This window comes from Oncorhynchus nerka, linkage group LG27 (assembly GCF_034236695.1).
Source record: "Oncorhynchus nerka isolate Pitt River linkage group LG27, Oner_Uvic_2.0, whole genome shotgun sequence".
In the NCBI taxonomy this organism is placed as follows: Eukaryota; Metazoa; Chordata; class Actinopteri; order Salmoniformes; family Salmonidae; genus Oncorhynchus; species Oncorhynchus nerka.
The window spans coordinates 32,113,106-32,131,098 of record NC_088422.1 but is presented as its reverse complement, the minus strand read 5'-3'; the positions used below and the strand labels follow the sequence as shown (position 1 = coordinate 32,131,098).

The 17,993-nt window shown below is 42.8% G+C and overlaps 1 protein-coding gene across 2 annotated transcripts in view; it reads right to left on the bottom strand.

Moving 5' to 3' along the window:
• Window positions 1-253: 253 nt before the first annotated feature.
• Window positions 254-17,993, bottom strand: part of LOC115111609 (transcription factor 7-like 1-B) — a 50,843-nt gene continuing 33,103 nt past the window's right edge. The window contains exons 5-12 of one of the 2 annotated variants that reach the window (XM_029637844.2): window positions 6,913-7,048; window positions 6,612-6,714; window positions 4,600-4,683; window positions 2,804-2,950; window positions 2,390-2,552; window positions 2,158-2,265; window positions 1,875-1,926; window positions 254-1,179 (exon numbers count right to left, since the gene is read on the bottom strand). In XM_029637844.2, coding sequence (XP_029493704.1) covers window positions 692-1,179; window positions 1,875-1,926; window positions 2,158-2,265; window positions 2,390-2,552; window positions 2,804-2,950; window positions 4,600-4,683; window positions 6,612-6,714; window positions 6,913-7,048 — 1,281 coding nt within the window. In that variant the 3' untranslated portion in view covers window positions 254-691. The remainder of the gene's footprint in view (window positions 1,180-1,874; window positions 1,927-2,157; window positions 2,266-2,389; window positions 2,553-2,803; window positions 2,951-4,599; window positions 4,684-6,611; window positions 6,715-6,912; window positions 7,049-17,993) is intronic. The other variant, XM_029637845.2, reaches the window with a different exon arrangement.

The window sequence follows — 17,993 nt, the reverse complement described above, 5'->3', positions numbered from 1 at the left end:
CCAATATTTATCTTGAAGAACTTCATAGTGCCTCCATCAGCTGTTAAGTTTTAAAACTCCCAGCAAATACGTTCATTCCAACTGTATTTACATCTACCGGTTTGAATCTGTAGGAAATATGTACATTGTTTCAAAATTCATATAAATGTAACAATGATGTTATTGATTCATATTCAAAGCAATGTGCATGATCAGAGAGTGATGAAAATAACACTCATCTTGCAGAGTGCATGGAAGAAAAGAGAAGCAGGCATTTCTAAGAAACAATCTCAAAGGTTTATTTAACATGTCAAAAGGAAGGTCACACACTTGGGAATTTAAAAGGGATCGTTGAAATTACTGAAATAATTGGCAAAAACTATGAATTAAACTCAATACTAACATTAAATCAGGTTTTGGTTAAAAGAAGGGTTTTTTCTTTTCCTTGTTTTTTCTTAAACATTTTATACATGGGTTATTTTATACAACTGGTTCATTGGATAAATGCATCAAAAAGAGAAACCAGTTCTGTAGTAAACTTTACAAAAAAATACACTTTGTTTCATTGAGAGTAGAAAAGGACGGGATCAAATATTGACCAATAATATTTCTTCCTTTTCATCATTTAAAAAAAGTTGTTCTAATATCTATTTTTTGAAATGTAAAAGCAATATACAGCACAATAAAAGAGAAAGGAATTGCTTTTGTAGATTTAGTCAGACGATTTGGTTACCAAGGAGAGGGGCTGTGACTGGAACAGGGCATGATGGGAATGCAGGGCTGCTTGATGGAAAGGAGAGGGCGGGGAGAGCATCGAGTGGTGTAGGGAGCTGAATGGGATTGGCCGAGAGAAAATTGGTGCGGAGTGGCTGGAGTGGCTGCCTGAAGTACCAATAGGGATAGAGATGCTTGGGTGGGACGAGGAGGAAGAGGAAGAAGATGAAGATGACGAAGAAGAAGCAGATCCAGAGGGCTTGCCAGTTAGGAAATGATGGTGCAGGCGTCCCTCTGGTTTGGTGGTGAGGGACAGTGGCTGGGCCTGCTCTGAGTGGGTGGCGGCGGGCGCAGCCGGGGAGGCCAGAGCTGCAGAGGGTGTGGCTGGAGAATCCAGCATGCTGCCGTGAGACGAGGCAGGGCTGTCACACATCTTCTCTGAGGGTAGGTACTGCACACACTGATTCTTGTTCCTGATTGAGAAGTCTGGGTAAACAAATGGAAGGGGCTTCGTCAATATTGCTGTTAAAAAAGCCGACAATCGTGTCCTTCAACAGTGCCCATTTTCTTGTACACATGATAGCTGGCTAAAAAATACAAAACATTCACAGACAATGTACAGAACATGGAAAACCAAAAGGTCTCGGACAAACAGATAAACTTGAATTAATTTATTTAAAAAAAGGTGAAAATACAGAAGTGAAATTAACAACAAAATGGCATATGATTTTATAAATAAAACAAATCATCCGGAAAAACATCTGTGACCATATAAACAAAGTCGATGACACGTTAAATGCCTGCATGTAAATGAGGTTTGAGTGTTGTGCTGCAACAGACCAAACCACTGCGGGTGGAGTGGAGAGCAGTGGCCTGCAGTTCAGCCACACTGGTTCATAACAGCAGACATACCTGCCACAACGTCACTATTAGCACTGAACCTCATATGCTGCTTGTTAAAGTATAGAGGGAATAGAGGAGTTAGTAAAGAAGGAAAAAACTGAAGTCAAAAACATAAAAAGGTGTTAATGCATGTTCTATTGGACCACTGCCAAGTCACATGACCAGCAAAGTGAAGCTTGAGGTACTATTTCACACAGGCCTATTTCACACAGGCCTCTTTCTGCCCTAAATCGAGAAGTACGGTCCAAGAGAAGGACAGAGAGAAAAGGGCCCCTTACCCTCTGGTGTTGAGTCTGGCTTATTATCTCTCTTCCTCTTTTTCCGCTTTCCCTGAGCAGATAAACAAAACAATGTGTTTAGAAAAAAAACTGGTCTCTATCCAAGTGACAGCAACATGCTTCAGCACTACCTCATACAACTTCAGTGTATGAGAACAACAGTACAGCTATTATTACAGATACAGTATTGAATCATTTTTAAACCAAGTGGAAATGAGGGGGCGCTTAAGCAACCCACATTTCCCTCATTGTTAAAAGATCCATGGAAAGATGTCCTACTCACATAGTTATCTCGTGCTGACCAGCCTGGGTAGAGTTGGGAGTGGAGTTGCCTCTCTTTCCTTGCCAGCTCATAGTATTTCGCTTGCTCTTCTCTCGAAAGTGAGTGCCACTGAACACAAACATGACAAAAGTCAGAGAACTAGTCGAAGCATGTGCAGAATTTACATCCACAAATACATTCCCAAACTGTTGTGTGTGTGTGTTTGTGTGGTCAGGCAGTGTGCTGTGCTCACCCTTCGACCCAGTATCTGGTTGATGGCAGCGCTCTCCTTCAGAGTGCACTCAGCCACCACCTTGGCCCTCATCTCCTTCATGTACAGCATGAAGGCATTCAGAGGCTTCTTGATATGAGGCTTCTTGTCCTCCTCCTTCTTCGCTGGGCCCGGAGACTTCCTGCTGAGACAACAAAACACACATTCAAATGTCACTTAAAATAGTCCTTTTGTGTGAGGTCTGATTCCCTTCCAGAAGACCTGGCTGACCCATTACAAAGGTCAGGATATTCTTGAATCCTGGCCCTTTAAATGGAACTATGAATAGTGACTGGATACTCAGTCAATCATCCATTTGAATAAGATCAGAGTATAAAGAGTTTATATGTTTGTCAATAAGTAAATGTGAAGAATCTGTTAGTTAATGGTCCTTACGAATGCATAGAGGGGCTCATGTGGTCATGACTGTTGGGCTCCTGCTTGATGGCTGGTGATACGATAGCAGGATGAGGGATACCAGTCTGGTGCATGCCGTGAGGGTGGTGGGGCATCATGTGGGGGGAGAAACGGCTAGACACCAAGCTGGAAAACAACAAAGACAAACACCTGTTAAACTTTTCACAGGCACTTTTTGTCTGGCCTGTCAAGTCAACTTTGACTGCTTTGACTGTCTGGAGTCTAGACTAAAGTCATGTCCAAAGTTAGCTACATATTTTTTTTTCTTCTTCAAATAAAGGCTCAAAAACCCCTTTATCCGACCATGCCTGGAGAAAAGTGGAGTGTGTGGTAACCATGGTGACCAAGGGGCCCTGACACCTGAAACCACTTTCCTCCCTGTGTTCCAAACCATGGAGGGACTTCCACAGCTACCAGAACAGAACATTCAGATAACTGTCGGAAAATGAGAGTGGTGCTAACACAACACAATGGTACATTGTACATGGACAAAGGGGGAAATTAAGGTCTGTGCTCCTCTGCCACGCATTCCTGTTAAATACATGATTGAATGGAAAATCCTTTAATGCTTCATAAAAATCTCATAACATTTAAGACAGATATGGTCCATGATTTACTATAGCCTTGTACCGTAAGTTTGTGAGTGTGCACAGACGCTTTCCTTGCTTTACTTCCCCAGAGTCAGGTGAACTTGTGGATACCATTTTTATGTCTCTGAGTCCAGTATGAAGGACGTTCGAGGTAGTTTTCCGTGCGGTTCCCATAGACTTCCAGTCATTGCGATAATGCTAGTTAGCAATTGCGCAAACGTTAGTTAGCAACTTCCATCAAACTGCACCCAGACAAATGGCATCCACAAGTTCATCTGTCTCCAGGGAAGTAGATAAAGGGCTTCATTGCCAAAATGCTGAAGTATCCCTACAACAGTAACAAGTCAAATTGAGGATAACCCCATAGGGTAAATTTTATGAAAATAATCTCTCCAATATTTTTTGACTTAAAACTATAATCTCATACGTAAGAGGGGCGGGCCTCTTTCAACCATTACCATCCCAGCAGCCCAAAAAAACAATGAGGAAAAGAAAATATAAAACATAAAAAGTCAAGCAGACATTTTGCTACATACTGTATGAGATACTGTACATAAAGTAATATACTTGTGACAAAACTGTCAAGTATTACCTGACACACGTATCAAGTCTTGTTCAAGGGGGGCGGATGGTAAGACAAACTTTGTAACAATGTGGCAGGAACTGAGAGTGCTATTGATCCCATTGAGACCCTGATGAATATTTCATCCCATACTAGCACCGGAAGGCTCGCTACAAATCTTTCACATTTTGACAGAGGGCAGAGAGTTAAATCAGATGGGAGTTGTCGGTTCAGATTAGCTTTGATTTGTCCTAATCGATTCTTAGCCCTTTCATCTTTGTGTGTGTGTGTAACAGAGCAACTCAGAACATTGGCCTGAGAGAGAAAAGACAGTGCTGTCTACCGGGTAAGGTTTTGAATGCCAATAGTCTGTTCTTTCTCTTTGGAAGGAAGGCTGATCTCATCTTTAGAAGACTTAGCCCCCACATTCCTTTGTAGTCCCTACCCCACTGGCTGTCCATGGTTGGATACCCCTGTCCTAATACTGTTATAAACTAATGAGCAATGACAAGATCAGAAACATGACTACAGAGTGTAATGTAACCACTAGATATTGAATATCTCAATTTTTAGGGAGGGTTAGGGGTGAGACTGGGTGACAAAAAGCAGAGAGATCCACTCACCTGGACATGGACGCATTCATTGCGAGGGCGGGATAGGGGTGCCGGAACCCCCCTGGGGGGATAGAGTACATGTGCTGGCCCTGCCTGAGAATGAGAGAACGAGAGGGAGGCAACAGTGAGAAGAGGATCCGACACAGCTGAGATAGAACGCAGCAGTACTAATCCAGACCTCATCAACTGCAATCCCCTGCGTGAGGAACAGCACCATTCAAATTGATTACAAGACCCATGGCAAAACCCATCGAGTGTGAAGTATTTATCGTAAATATCTCAAATATGACAGTGTTTTAATATTTTGAATATTAGAGTGTGCTTTAACGTTTAAGAAATGCATCAGATTGTAGTCAATGTTTCTCCTATACTATAGTTGAAATCGGAAGTTTACATACACCTTAGCCAAATACATTTAAAAACTTGGTTTTTCACAATTCCTGATATTTAATCCAAGTACAAATTCCCTGTCTTAGGTCAGTTAGGATCACCACTTTATTTTAAGAACGTCAAATGTCAGAATAATACTACAGAGAATGATTTATTTCAGCTTTTATTTATTTCATCACATTCCCAGTGGGTCAGAAGTTTACATACACTCAATTAGTATTTGGTAGCTTTGCCATTAAATTGTGTAACTTGGGTCAAACATTTTGGGTAGCCTTCCACAAGCTTCCCAAAATAAGTTGGGTGAATTGTGGCCCATTCCTCCTGACAGAGCTAGTGTAACTGAGTCAGGTTTGTATGCCTCCTTGCTCGCACACGCTTGTTCAGTTCTGCCCACACATTTTCTATAGGACTGAGGTCAGGGCTTTGTGATGGCCACTCCAATACCTTGACTTTGTTGTCCTTAAGCAATTTAGCCACAACTTTGGAAGTATGCTTGGGGTCATTGTCCATTTGGAAGACCCATTTGCGACCAAACTTTAACTTCCTGACTGATGTCTTGGGATGTTGCTTCAATATATCCACGTAATTTTCCTCCTCATGATGCCATTGATTTTGTGAAGTGCAGCAGCCCCTTCTGCAGCAAAGCACCCCCACAACATGATGCTGCCACCCTGTGCTTCACGGTTGGCATGGTGTTCTTCAGCTTGCAAGTCTCCCCCTTTTCCTCCAAACATAACGATGGTCACTATGGCCAAACAGTTGTTTCATTAGACCAGAGGACCTTTCTCCAAAAAGTACAATCGTTGTCCTCATGTGCAGTTGCAAAACGTAGTCTGGCTTTTTTATGGTGGTTTTTGAGCAGTGGCTTTTCCTTGTTAAGCGGCCTTTCAGGTTATGTCGATATAGGACTCATTTTACTGCGGATGTAGATACTTTTGTACCTGTTTCCTCCAGCATCTTCACAAGGTCCTTTGCTGCTGTTCTGGGATTGATTTGCACTTTTCGCACCAACGTACGTTCATCTCTAGGAGAAAGAACACGTCTCCTTCCTGAGCGGTATGACGGCTGCGTGGTCCCGTGGTGTTTATACTTGCATACTATTGTTTGTACAGATGAACGTGGTACCTTCAGGCATTTGGAAATTGCTCCCAAGGATGAACCAGACTTGTGGAGGCCTACATTTTTTTTCTGAGGTCTTGGCAGATTTCTTTTGATTTACCCATGATGTCAAGGTTTGAAGGTAGCCCTTGAAATACATCCACAGGCACACTCAAATTATGTCAATTAGCCTATCAGAAGCTTCTAAAGCCATGGCATCATTTTCTGGAATTTTCCAAGCGGTTTAAAGGCACAGTCAACTTAGTGTATGTAAACTTCTGACCCACTGGAATTGTGATACAATGAATTTTAAGTGAAATAGTCTGTCTGTAAACAATTGTTGGAAAAATGACTTGTGTCATGCACAAAGTAGATGTCCTAACCGCCTGGTAAAACTATAGTTTGTTAACAAGAAATTTGTGGAGTGGTTGAAAAACGAGTTTTAATGACGCCAACCTAAGTGCATGTAAACTTCCGACTTCAACTTCAATATGAGATTTGGACTATATGATTTAATGCTGTGTGTTACTCACTGTGGCACCAGCCAGCCCAGAGGATGAGGGATCTGTCCCACTGCACCTGGAGACAGGGGGTAGTATGGAGAGAGCTCTGATGGGTGGGGAGTCCGAGGAATGCCTGAAGGGAACACAAAAGGGGACAGTTTAAGCATTTAGGTCATTATACTAGTCACAGTCAAGGTTATTTTCTCTAAGAAATTAGCCAATGATTAAGTCAGACATACCTCAGTTAAAGTTGAATACAAGCCATGCAATGCTTTTGGATCAGAAGCGGTATTAGGCAGCAACATGATATTCCATGAGGTTGTGTGTGTACCTGTCTTTGGGTCAAGGATCTCCGGGGAAAGGTGTGAGGGAGGGGTTCCGGGGGAGAAGTGTTCGTTGCTGTAGGTGATGAGGGGGGTCAGCGGGTGGACGTGGTGAGCATGCTGCACCACTGGGACCTTGTTGGACTGTAGGGGAGACAAGAGGAACACACAGAGGGACTTTAGACATGGGAAAGAGAGGATAGGTTAGAGCAGGGGTTTACTGGTATTCCTGGGTCTCCAAACACTCTCACAGAAATGGTCTCATTCATAACTTACAGATAACACAGTCTGGCATTTGTGACACGTTGTGCATGATGTTTGACATATTCATCGACATACATGTATAGCCTTCTGCATCATAATGTTCCAAATCCATCATGGAGCCAGTGAGCATGAAGGTACAGTGCATTCGGAAAGTATTCAGACCCCTCAACTTTTTCCATATTATTTTACATTACAGCCTTATTCTAAAAATAATAATACAAAATCGTAAATATCACATTTACTTAAGTATTCAGACACTTTGTTGAAGCATCTCTGAATGCTATTACAGCCTCGAGTTATCTTGGCTATGACGTTACAAGCTTGGCACAACAGTATTTGGTAATTTCCCCCATTCCTCTCTATAGATCCTCTCAATATCTGTCAGTTTGGATGGGGAGCATTGCTGCACAGCGATTTTCAGGTCTCTCCAGAGATGTTCGATCAGGTTCAAGTCAGGGCTATGGCTGAGCCACTCAGGGACATTCAGAGACTTGTCCAGAAGCCACTCCTGCGTCTTGGTTGTGTGCTTAGGGTCGTTGTCCTGTTGGAAGGTGAACCTTCACCCCAGTCTGAGGTCCTGAGCACTCTGGAGCATGTTTTCACCAAGGATCTCTCCGTACTTTGCTCCGTTCATCTTTCCCTCGATCCTGACTAGTCTCCCATTCCCTACCGCTGATAAACATCCTCAGAGCATGATGCTGCCACCACCATGCTTCACCGTAGGAATGGTGCCAGGTTTCCTCCAGACGTGACGCTTGGCATTCAGGCCAAAGAGTTCAATCTTGGTTTCATCAGACCAGAGAACCTTGTTTCTAATGGTCTAAGAGTCCTTTAGGTGCGTTTTGGCAAACTCCAAGCGGGCTGTCATGTGCCTTTTACAGGGTTCAGTCTGACCACTCTTCCATAAAGGCCTGAATGGTGGAGTGCTGCTGAAATGGTTGTGCTTCTGGGATGTTCTCTTATCTCCACAGAGGAACTCTGGAGCTATGTCAGAGTGACCATCGGGTTCTTGGTCACCTCCATGACCAAGGTCCTTCTCCCCCGATTGCTCTGTTTGGATGGGCGCCCAGCTCTAGTAAGAGTCTTGGTAGTTCCGAACTTCTTACAATTAAGAATGACGGAGGTCGCTGTGTTCTTGGGGACCTTCAACTGCATTTTTTGGTACCCTTCCCCAAATCTATGCCTCGACATAATCCTGTCTTGGAGCACTGTGGGACCTTACATACAGTACCAGTCAAAAGTTTGGACACACCTACTCATTCAAGGGTTTCTCTTTATTTACTATTTTCTACATTGTAGAATAATAGAAGACATCAAAGCTATGAAATAACACATATGGAATGATGTAGTAACCAAAAAAGTGTTTTGTTAAAAGTTAATGCGTTTGAGCTAATCAGTTGTGTTCTGTCAAGGTAGGGGTGGTTTACAGAAGATAACCCTATTTGGTAAAAGACCATGTCCATATTATGGCAAGAACAGCTCAAATAAGCAAAGAGAAATAACAGTCCATCATTACCTTAAGACATGAAGGTCAGACAATCAGGAAAATGTCAAAAACTTTGAAAGTTTCATCAAGTGCTATGATGAAACTGACTCTCATGAGGACCGCCACAGGAAAGGAAGACTCAGAGTTAGCTCTGCTGAAGAGGATGAGGTCATTAGAGTTACCAGCATCAGAAATTGCAGCCCAAATAAATGCTTCAGAGTTCAAGTAACAGACACATCTCAACATCAACTGTTCAGAGGAGACTACATGAATAAGGCCTTCATGGTTGAATTTCTGCAAAGAAACCACTACTAAAGGACATTAATTAGAAGAAGAGACTTGCTTGGACCAAGAAACACGCACAATGGACATTAGACCGGTGGAAATCTTTCCTTTGGTCTGATGAGTCCAAATTTGTGATTTTTTTGGTTCCAACCACCATGTCTTTGTGAGACACAGAGTAGGTGAATGGATGATCTCTGAATGTGTGGTTTCCACTGTGAAGCATGGAGGAGGAGTGATGGTGCTTTGCTGGTGATCCCGCCTGTGATTTATTTAGAATTCAGGGCACACTTAACCAGCATGGCGACCACAGCATTCTGCAGCGATACACCGTCCCATCTAGTTTGCGCTTCGTGGGGCTATCATTTGTTTTTCAACAGGACAATGATCCAGCACACCTTCAGGCTGTGTAATGGCTATTTGACCAAGAAGGAGAGTGATGAGTGCTGCATCAGATGACCTGGCCTCCACAATCACCCAACCTCATCCCAATTTAGATAGTTTGGGATGAGTTGGACTGCAGAGTAAAGGAAAAGCAGCCTTCAAGACGGTTGGAAATTAATTCCAGGTGAAGCTGGTTGAGAGAATGTCAAGAGTGTGCAAAGCTGTCATCAAGGCAAACAGTGGCTACTTTGAAGAATCTCAAATAGAAAATATATTTAGATTTGTTTAACACTTTTTTAGTTACTACAAGATTCCATATGTGTTATTTCATAGCTTTGATGTCTTCACTATTAATCTACAATGTATAAAATAGTTTTAAAAAATAAAGAAAAACCCTTGAATGAGTATGTGTGTCCAAACTGACCGGTACTGTATATTTCCCGAGTTGTATAATATCTCCTAGATATAGGACAGACACTTGTGTTGTTTTCTCATTGTTATTATGGGGTATTGTGTGTAGATTGATGAGGAAAATAAATAATTTCATCGATTTTTAGAATAATGCTGTGACGTAACAAAATGTTGAAAAAGGGTCAATGGTTCTGAATACTTTCTGAATACCCTGTATGTTGTTGGTAGTCACGTGAGTCGTGTGTGTAAAGGTGATGGTGAGCCCCTATGTCTGTGTCTGCCTGTCGCTCTTCCTCCCTGGTAAACAAAACAGGCTGTGGCAGTGCGTGTGACGGGCCCTATGATGCAATCTGGATCCCCACCAAGGCACAGTGAAAGCCTGCGGATACATGCCAACACCATTACGGCCATTTAGTGGCGGAGAGAACTGTTTGTTCAGCCTAACAGGCAAAACAACAGGGCCCAATATCCAAAAGTCACACCTGTAAGTACTCTAGGTACCTCAATGCCCATACACATGACTGGATCCCTTATCTCACGCCGCTAACTCACCCACGTTACCCATATACACATTTTTAGGATCTCTCATTGATTTGGTCTGAGTACACTACACTGGTATTAGATCTATCTTTATGGTCTATGGGAATAAAATCCTATATACACTCAAAGCACTCACAATACAGCATAAATCACAATGGGAGTTGGGAAATACACTTCAAGAAGTTTTTTGGAGCAGACTCATTGTTATTTCAGCTTTTTTAATAGAGCTGTGTGGTGCCAGAGAAACTCCAGATCCCCATAGTCTGCTAGCTAACTGCACTAGAGCTGGCCAGGACAGCCAGGAGGATGATGATGATGATAATAATAACCAGCGTCTCTACTTTCATTAGGCAGCGTTCAGCCTCAGTCATTTCCCCTGGCTGCCCCGCTCAATGGAACGCTTGTTGGCCCAACTCGTCACATGGGAGGGTCAGCAGTGGGGGGGAGAAAGGAATCTTGTTCCTCCAGACCTAACCTTTCTTCAGTATCCCTCCCCAACTCCTTCTCAACCTCTCGTCTAACCAATGAGGTCCAGGAGGGAACAAGGTTTGCATTGAGACGGCTGTACGCTCTCTTACTTCACGCTGCTTAGAATTGTTCCAAATATCAGGCATGCTTTTTCTGCCCTTTTTTATATCAGTTCCAACCTTTCCCCTTTTTTAAGTCTCAGCAAACTTGTTTCTCCTGCTCCCAAAGCCTGCTTTGATTTCAGAAATGCCAGTTGTGATGAGGATAATATGCAAAGCGAAACAAGATCAAATTAACTTAAAATGTTTAACGCCTTGTAAAAGGTGAAGTATACATTTGTTCAAAGTGCACATTAGGTGTAAACAAACAAAGAACCCATGATACGGATAAAGCTTTCATATTATATGATGGTTGCATAAAGCATTATTGCATTATGTAGAAAACCCAGTGCTCAAATGTCATGTATACTTTAGGCAGGCTTTGTTGTTCTACTTCATGTACAATGTGATAAAATGTCTCCTATATTGTGGATGCTGTTTGAGACCTCTGGACCTGAGTGCCAACACATTTTGGGAAGCACTTCAGTGAGAATTGGAAATGATCGGCATTAATAATTTGTACTTTGGAATACACCAATCGCGTGTTCACTTCGAACGGATTTTTAAGTTTAACAGCGCCAGCTTCAACATGGATACCAGACTCTGCATTTTAGTAAAGCGTTGCCAAAAAATGCGTGGAACAGAAATATGTACTGTAGGTGTGGGCTGTTCACATGCAAAACCATTTTGGCCAGCAGCCTACCTGCTTAAACCATCTCCAGAGGAGAGGTCCCTCTTTGGTCTACCTTAAGGGACATAGATGGTTACCTCATCAACTTCTACTGGCTTATTAGGTACTGACTGAAAAGTAAGTAAGTCCCTCCCACTAGATCTGAATATTATGAGTGGCTACAATTAAATAAGAAAACTTTTAAAAATGAAGGCAATGGTATTATACTTCTTCAGTCTGTCACCTGAACGTTCAGCTGGAATGCAGTTCAACAGTAATTACCAGTTAGTAAATGTGAAATTCCCACAAGTCGTCTTAACATGTAAAAGTGATTTAAAAAAAATACTGATTAAGTTAGTTTAAGATGTTGGGGGGGGTTCTAAGCTGACATGGAATTGTTTTATGAAGGTCATACCATGGATCATTTAGCCATTTGATTTTGAATTTTAGGACCCCTTTAAGTAGGCCTCAAAAACATTAAATTTGTTCAAATATTGAATTTGGCCTTTACTACTATAGCCCATAGATTAATACATTAATGAATTGAAAAATAGTCAAAATAATACATCATAAAGAAAAAGGTTTTGAAGTGTCTGTCCTATATCTAGGAGATATTATAAAACTGAGGAAAAATACAGTACTAGTCAGAAGTTTGGACACACCTACTCATTAAAGGGTTTTTCTTTATTTTTTTACTATTTTGTACATTGTAGAATAATAGAAAACATCAAAGCTGTGAAATAACACATATGGATTCATGTAGTAACTGTCATGCCCTGGTCGAAGTATTTTGTGTTTTTCTTTATGTTTTGGTCAGGCCAGGGTGTGACATGGGTTTTTGTATGTGGTGTGTAGCTTAGTGGGATTGTAGCTTAGTGGGGTGTTCTGGGAGAGTCTATGGCTGTCTGAAGTGGTTCTCAATCAGAGGCAGGTGTTTACCGTTGTCTCTGATTGGGAACCATATTTAGGCAGCCATATTCTTTGGTTGTATTGTGGGTGATTGTCCTGATGTCCTTGTTAGAGGTTTGTAGACACATGTATAGGCTGTTTTCGGTTTTCGTTTCATTTATTGTTTTGTTGAGTTTGTGTGTTGATTCGTGTTAAGTTGTTTTATTAGACATGGATCGAAATCTACACGCTGCAGTTTGGTCCGACTCTCCTTCACCAGTAGAAAGCCGTTACAGTAACCAAAAAAAGTGTTAAACAAATCAAAAAATATTTTCTATTTGAGATTCTTCAAAGTAGCCACCCTTTGCCTTGATGACAGCTTTGCACACTCTTGGCATTCTCTCAACCAGCTTCATGGGGGATGCTTTTCCAACCGTCTTGAAGGAGTTCCCACATATGCTGAGCACTTGTTGGCTGCTTTTCCTTTCCTCTGCAGTCCAACTCATACCAAACCATCTCAATTGGGTTGAGGTCAGGTGATTGTGAAGGCCAGGGCATCTGATGCAGCACTCCATCACTCTCCTTCTTGAATCAAATAGTCCTTACACAGCCTGTTTTGGGTCATTGTACTGTTGCAAAACAAATGATTAGCCCCACGAAGTGCAAACCAGATGGGATGGCGTATCGCTGTAGAATGCTGTGGTAGCCATGCTGGTTAAGTGTGCCTTGAATTCTAAATAAATCACAGACAGTGTCACCAGCAAAGCACCCCCACATCATCACAAATCCTCATGAGAGCCAGTTTCATCATAGCACTTGGTGGTTTTTGCGACTGCACTTGAAGGAACTTTCAAAGTTCTTGACATTTTACATATTGACTGACCTTCATGTCTTAAGGTAATGATGGACTGTTATTTCTCTTTGCTTATTTGAGCTGTTCTTGCCATAATATGGACTTGGTCTTTTACCAAATAGGACTATCTTCTGTATACCACCCCTACCTTGTCACAACACAGCTGATTGGCTCAAACGCATTAACTTTTAACAGGGCACACCTGTTAATTGAAATGCATTCCAGGTGACTACCTCATGAAGCTGGTTGAAAGAATGCCAAGAGTGTGTAAAGCTGTCATCAAGGCAAAGGGTGGCTACTTTGAAGAATCTCAAATAGAAAATATATTTTGAATTGTTTAACACGGTTTTGGTTACTACACCATTGTGTCCAAGAGTGTCTCCCCTTTCTACAGTGGGGTCATATTAGTTTGTAGCCCAAACGGTTTGGAAGCAACAGACAAATGTTGGGACATCAACATTAGCATCTTCAGATTAGTCCCGTGGGGCTTGTAAGAGCAAAACAGAGAACACCACCGTGTTGGTGAGAGTCTTCCCTTTCGATAGAGTGATCATATCAGTTTGATGACCAAACCGTTTAGATGCTACAGTGCTTTTTGTGAGAAGACCAAGATGTCTCCTGGTCTGACAAACAGCGCTGTAGCTCTGCCACTTTCCACCGCAGGGCGACATGTGGGGATGCAGCTGATTGAGACGCAGCCCATTCAAAAAGCTAGACACTGTATTTCTAGCTTAAACGGACAGATTTTGATGGGGATTTTTTTTCTTCTTATGCTGCGTTTAGATGGTACGAGGTAGACAGCAAACCAGATGTCATTCTTTTCAATGAGACCCCGAATGTAAATGCTGTAGAGGATGGCGGCGGAAGACGAGACTTGCCGCCAGAGTTCAAATATTTAAAGCTTTGCCGTCTGCTGCAGCATTTGTTTTCTACCGGATGTTGATTTGCACTGTTTGTTTACTGAAATCTCCGTAGCAACACATACTGTCGTGCTGGCTTGCTTTTGCTTAAAACCCTCTTTCTTGCTTTCTTGTCCCGCTTTGCCAACAGGTAGTTTTTGCATCCCTCGTCTAAACGCAGCATTAGATTCCAGGTGTGTCAATAGACACTAGGTCAATAGACTCTAGCCCATCAATACCTCTATTCATCCTCTAATAACCCTCCTACCCATGACAGCTTCACATGCTTGGCTTCATGATCACACGGGCAAGGAACATAAGATATGTTTCAAATATAAACATCTACATGACGGCCGGGACAGAGAAAGTGCAATCTGGAGCCAGATGGGCTCTGCATTGACCTGCCTACATGTTGAAAACTGCCCAATCCACTGTACCAAAACACAATGCCTTCACAAATGGCGTGTGGCAACACTGACTAATGATATTAGATTTGAGTCGACACGGTAACAGGAAGAAAAGTTGCTGAGCCAGTGCAGAGACAAGGTCGCTGTCTGTTAAGCGGTATGAGGTGAAGTAGGCCGAGGTGGCAGTACCTCACTGGGCCATTAAACTTGGAACACTGCTAAGAAAACCACACTCCTTGGTCAATGTGGGTGTAGGGGTGGATTTCATTCAAGCAAACATGTTTTTGGATCCTGCACATCTGAATTGAATTACTACGCAAACAGCCGATGGGGAAAGAGAGCGCAGAACAAACTTTGTGTATGCCTTTCTACTACGCAATCCCTTCAGGGTGGGAAGCTCAGAGGCCTTTCAAAACTCCAGGAAAGAAAGAGTGAAAAGATTGCATGGCATGCTGAGAAATCCAAGCCTTGTTTGTCAATGACAAAAGGAAACAGACGTAAGAGTTGACTGACCGTGACACATGATTTTAGAATCAACCCACCAAAAACTATGCCATTAATCACAGAGGCGCTACGCCACTTTGTCTGACCAGTCATCCCCTCTGAAAGGGTCAATTGCAAGAATGTTTAAGGTTAAGAAAATGACTGTGTCACTTTTCAGTGGCACGACTCAGCACCATACTCTACAGACCAGTGATGCATAACCAAATCAGAGCTGCACTATCCTTATATGCAAATAGACCATTGCCATATATGAATGTGTGCAATTCACTTTTAACCGGACTGTCTTTACAGTATTAATGGTGGCGAGTAGATGCACTTGTTTTGAGATCAAAGCGAGAGCAGCATGTAGCCACGCATGCACATTTGTTCATATAATTTGCTAGTAAGTGAGTTATTAGCACAGTTATAGCTCATTTCTAAATCAGCAATGAGAGAGTGGTTGCTTCCTACAAGAGCACAAAAAGTATGCATTTCTATCCATCTTTGAAAAGCGAGTCAGGTAAAGATAATTTTTTCTGTCTTAAAGGGACAGTGTTGTACTTTGAGACTAAAGAAGCCAATAGGCAGAAGGTAGCATCATTTGTCTGATTTTCTGTAAAAATGGTATGGGAATAATAATTCACTTTATTTTGTAAAGTGGTTTCTTCTTGCATTAAACAGCACATTTTCAGTCACCTCCTTGTGTCACTTTCTGACCTTAGTTCCTTTGTTATGTCTTTGTTTTAGGTTGGTCAGGGCGTGAATTGGGGTGGGTAGTCTATGTTCTTTTTTCCATGTGTTTGGCCTAGTATGGTTCTCAATCAGAGGCAGGTGCTGTTCGTTGTCTCGGATTGAGAATCCGAGCCGGGAGGAGTGGTGCCAAGGCTGCGCACCAGGGCTCCAGTGCTCCCCCACAGCCCGGTCCATCCGGTGCCTCTTCTAAGCACCAGGACTCCTGTAGGTCTCCCCAGCCTGGTGGGTCCTGTGGCAGCCCCACGCACCAGGCTGTCTCTCCGTCTCCTCCCTCCAGGTTCTGCCGTCTGTTAGGAGCTGCCGGAGCCGCCCGTCAGTCCGGAGCTGCCAGAATCTCCTGTCCATTCGGGACCCACGGCTAGGGTCCCCAGTCCAAGGTCGGCGACGAGGGTCGCTGCTCCCAAGGCGCCACTTAAGTGGACCAAGACTATGGTGGAGTGGGGTCCACATCCCACGCCAGAGCTGCCACCACGGACAGACGCCCACCCAGACCCTCCCCTATAGGTTCAGGTTTTGCGGCCGGGGGGGGGGGTACTGTCACGTTCTGACCTTAGTTCCTTTGTTATGTATTTGTTTTAGATTGGTCAGGGCGTGAGTTGGGGTGGGTAGTCTATGTTATTTTTTCTATGTGTTTGGCCTAGTATGGTTCTCAATCAGAGGCAGGTGTCGTTCGTTGTCTCTGATTAAGAATCATACTTAGGTAGCCTGTTTTTCCCATTTTAGTTGTGGGTGGTTGTTTTCTGTTGGTCTCATTCCAACGACGATCGTTACACCTTGTCTGAAGGACAAGTGGATAAACAGGTTAATGTCAAGCCCTGCATATTTTTTTCCAAAAGTCTTAAGGAATGTTTGCCTACAATGAACACCCCACATTGGCTGATACTGTAGGCTGAATGATAGAACAGCTATTTCCATGTTAAAATGTTATGGGATGCATTTTCTCTATTGTTTTTGATGGTAGGCCACTTGATAGGCCTACATTATGATCACATAGCCACAGTAGTCTACTTGGCCACTGTTATAACTGTAACTTAAAGCAAGTACAGCCTCAGTGTTCACAATAAACGCATCCCAGAAGTTGCACAGAATTTTTACTATGTTCAAGTTTGCACTCAGCAGACCTGAAATTTGCTCAGTGCCCCCAACAATTGAGGGAACAAGTGCACTTTCTTGTTTATTAGTGGCTATGTACTTGGATATTAGGACCTGATTCCTATCAGTGTGTGTCTATAAAAGCAGTGTTTCTGCAGAGCCATGGAAGGACTGCAGCCTTTCCATCAGTATTCAGTTCAGGCTTCCCAAAGCCTTTGATTTCATGATGGACTCTGGTTGTTCAATGCGTAATGCAACACTGGCAAATCTCAGAGGATACCCAGTCAAAGGTCTTTCAAACTATTTTGGACTGCGAGCTAGCAGAAAGTATCTTTGGCAAACCCAACCTGTACCATTCTCTGTCGTCTTTACAAAAACTTCTACTCAGTCTAATGTGCTGAAAAATGCACGGGCACTTCATGGAGAAGCCATCTTTGGAATGGAAATCCATGTCAATGCTGAGGTCTTACCACTTCAATTCAATTAACAAGCAACCAGGTGACTGCCATACTCCACTAAGTGAATTATGACATGCTGCTGACACACGGGGAACCAAGACAGCGCTCCTGTCATCATGATTGCTCTGTAATGGGGTATTGAAACACAGAGAAAATAATTATTCTACCTTTGTCAAATTCAGAACAGGAGGCCATATTTGAGCTGAGAGTACTGATCATCTGATGACTGAACTGGGCAGATAGACACGGAAGTCAGGACTATAAGACCTCGTTAGGAAGTCACATTACTTCGTAAACTTGCTTAACAGTGAGTCACTTGTTACCAATGACATGTCTAACATGTCATCAGTAGGAATGGTAGAATGACTTGAATGAGCGGAAGTGTGTGCTATTGACACAGCTTGATCACCACGGTGATGATTAGGCAGAGTTAGTCTAGTCTGAGGAGTGTGTTATTGCTGCTGTGATCTGAGGAGGCAGAAGGCAGGCAGCTCTCTCCCTGTCCAGTCTAGTCCGGCTGGCATACCGCTACTGGTGACTGACAAGGCTGAGGCTGACACCCACAATGCATCACCTGGCCTTGCATCGCCTTTGATGTATAATACATGAATAGGCAGCTCTCTGAACACAGGGTGTGATATTGGGGCGGTGGG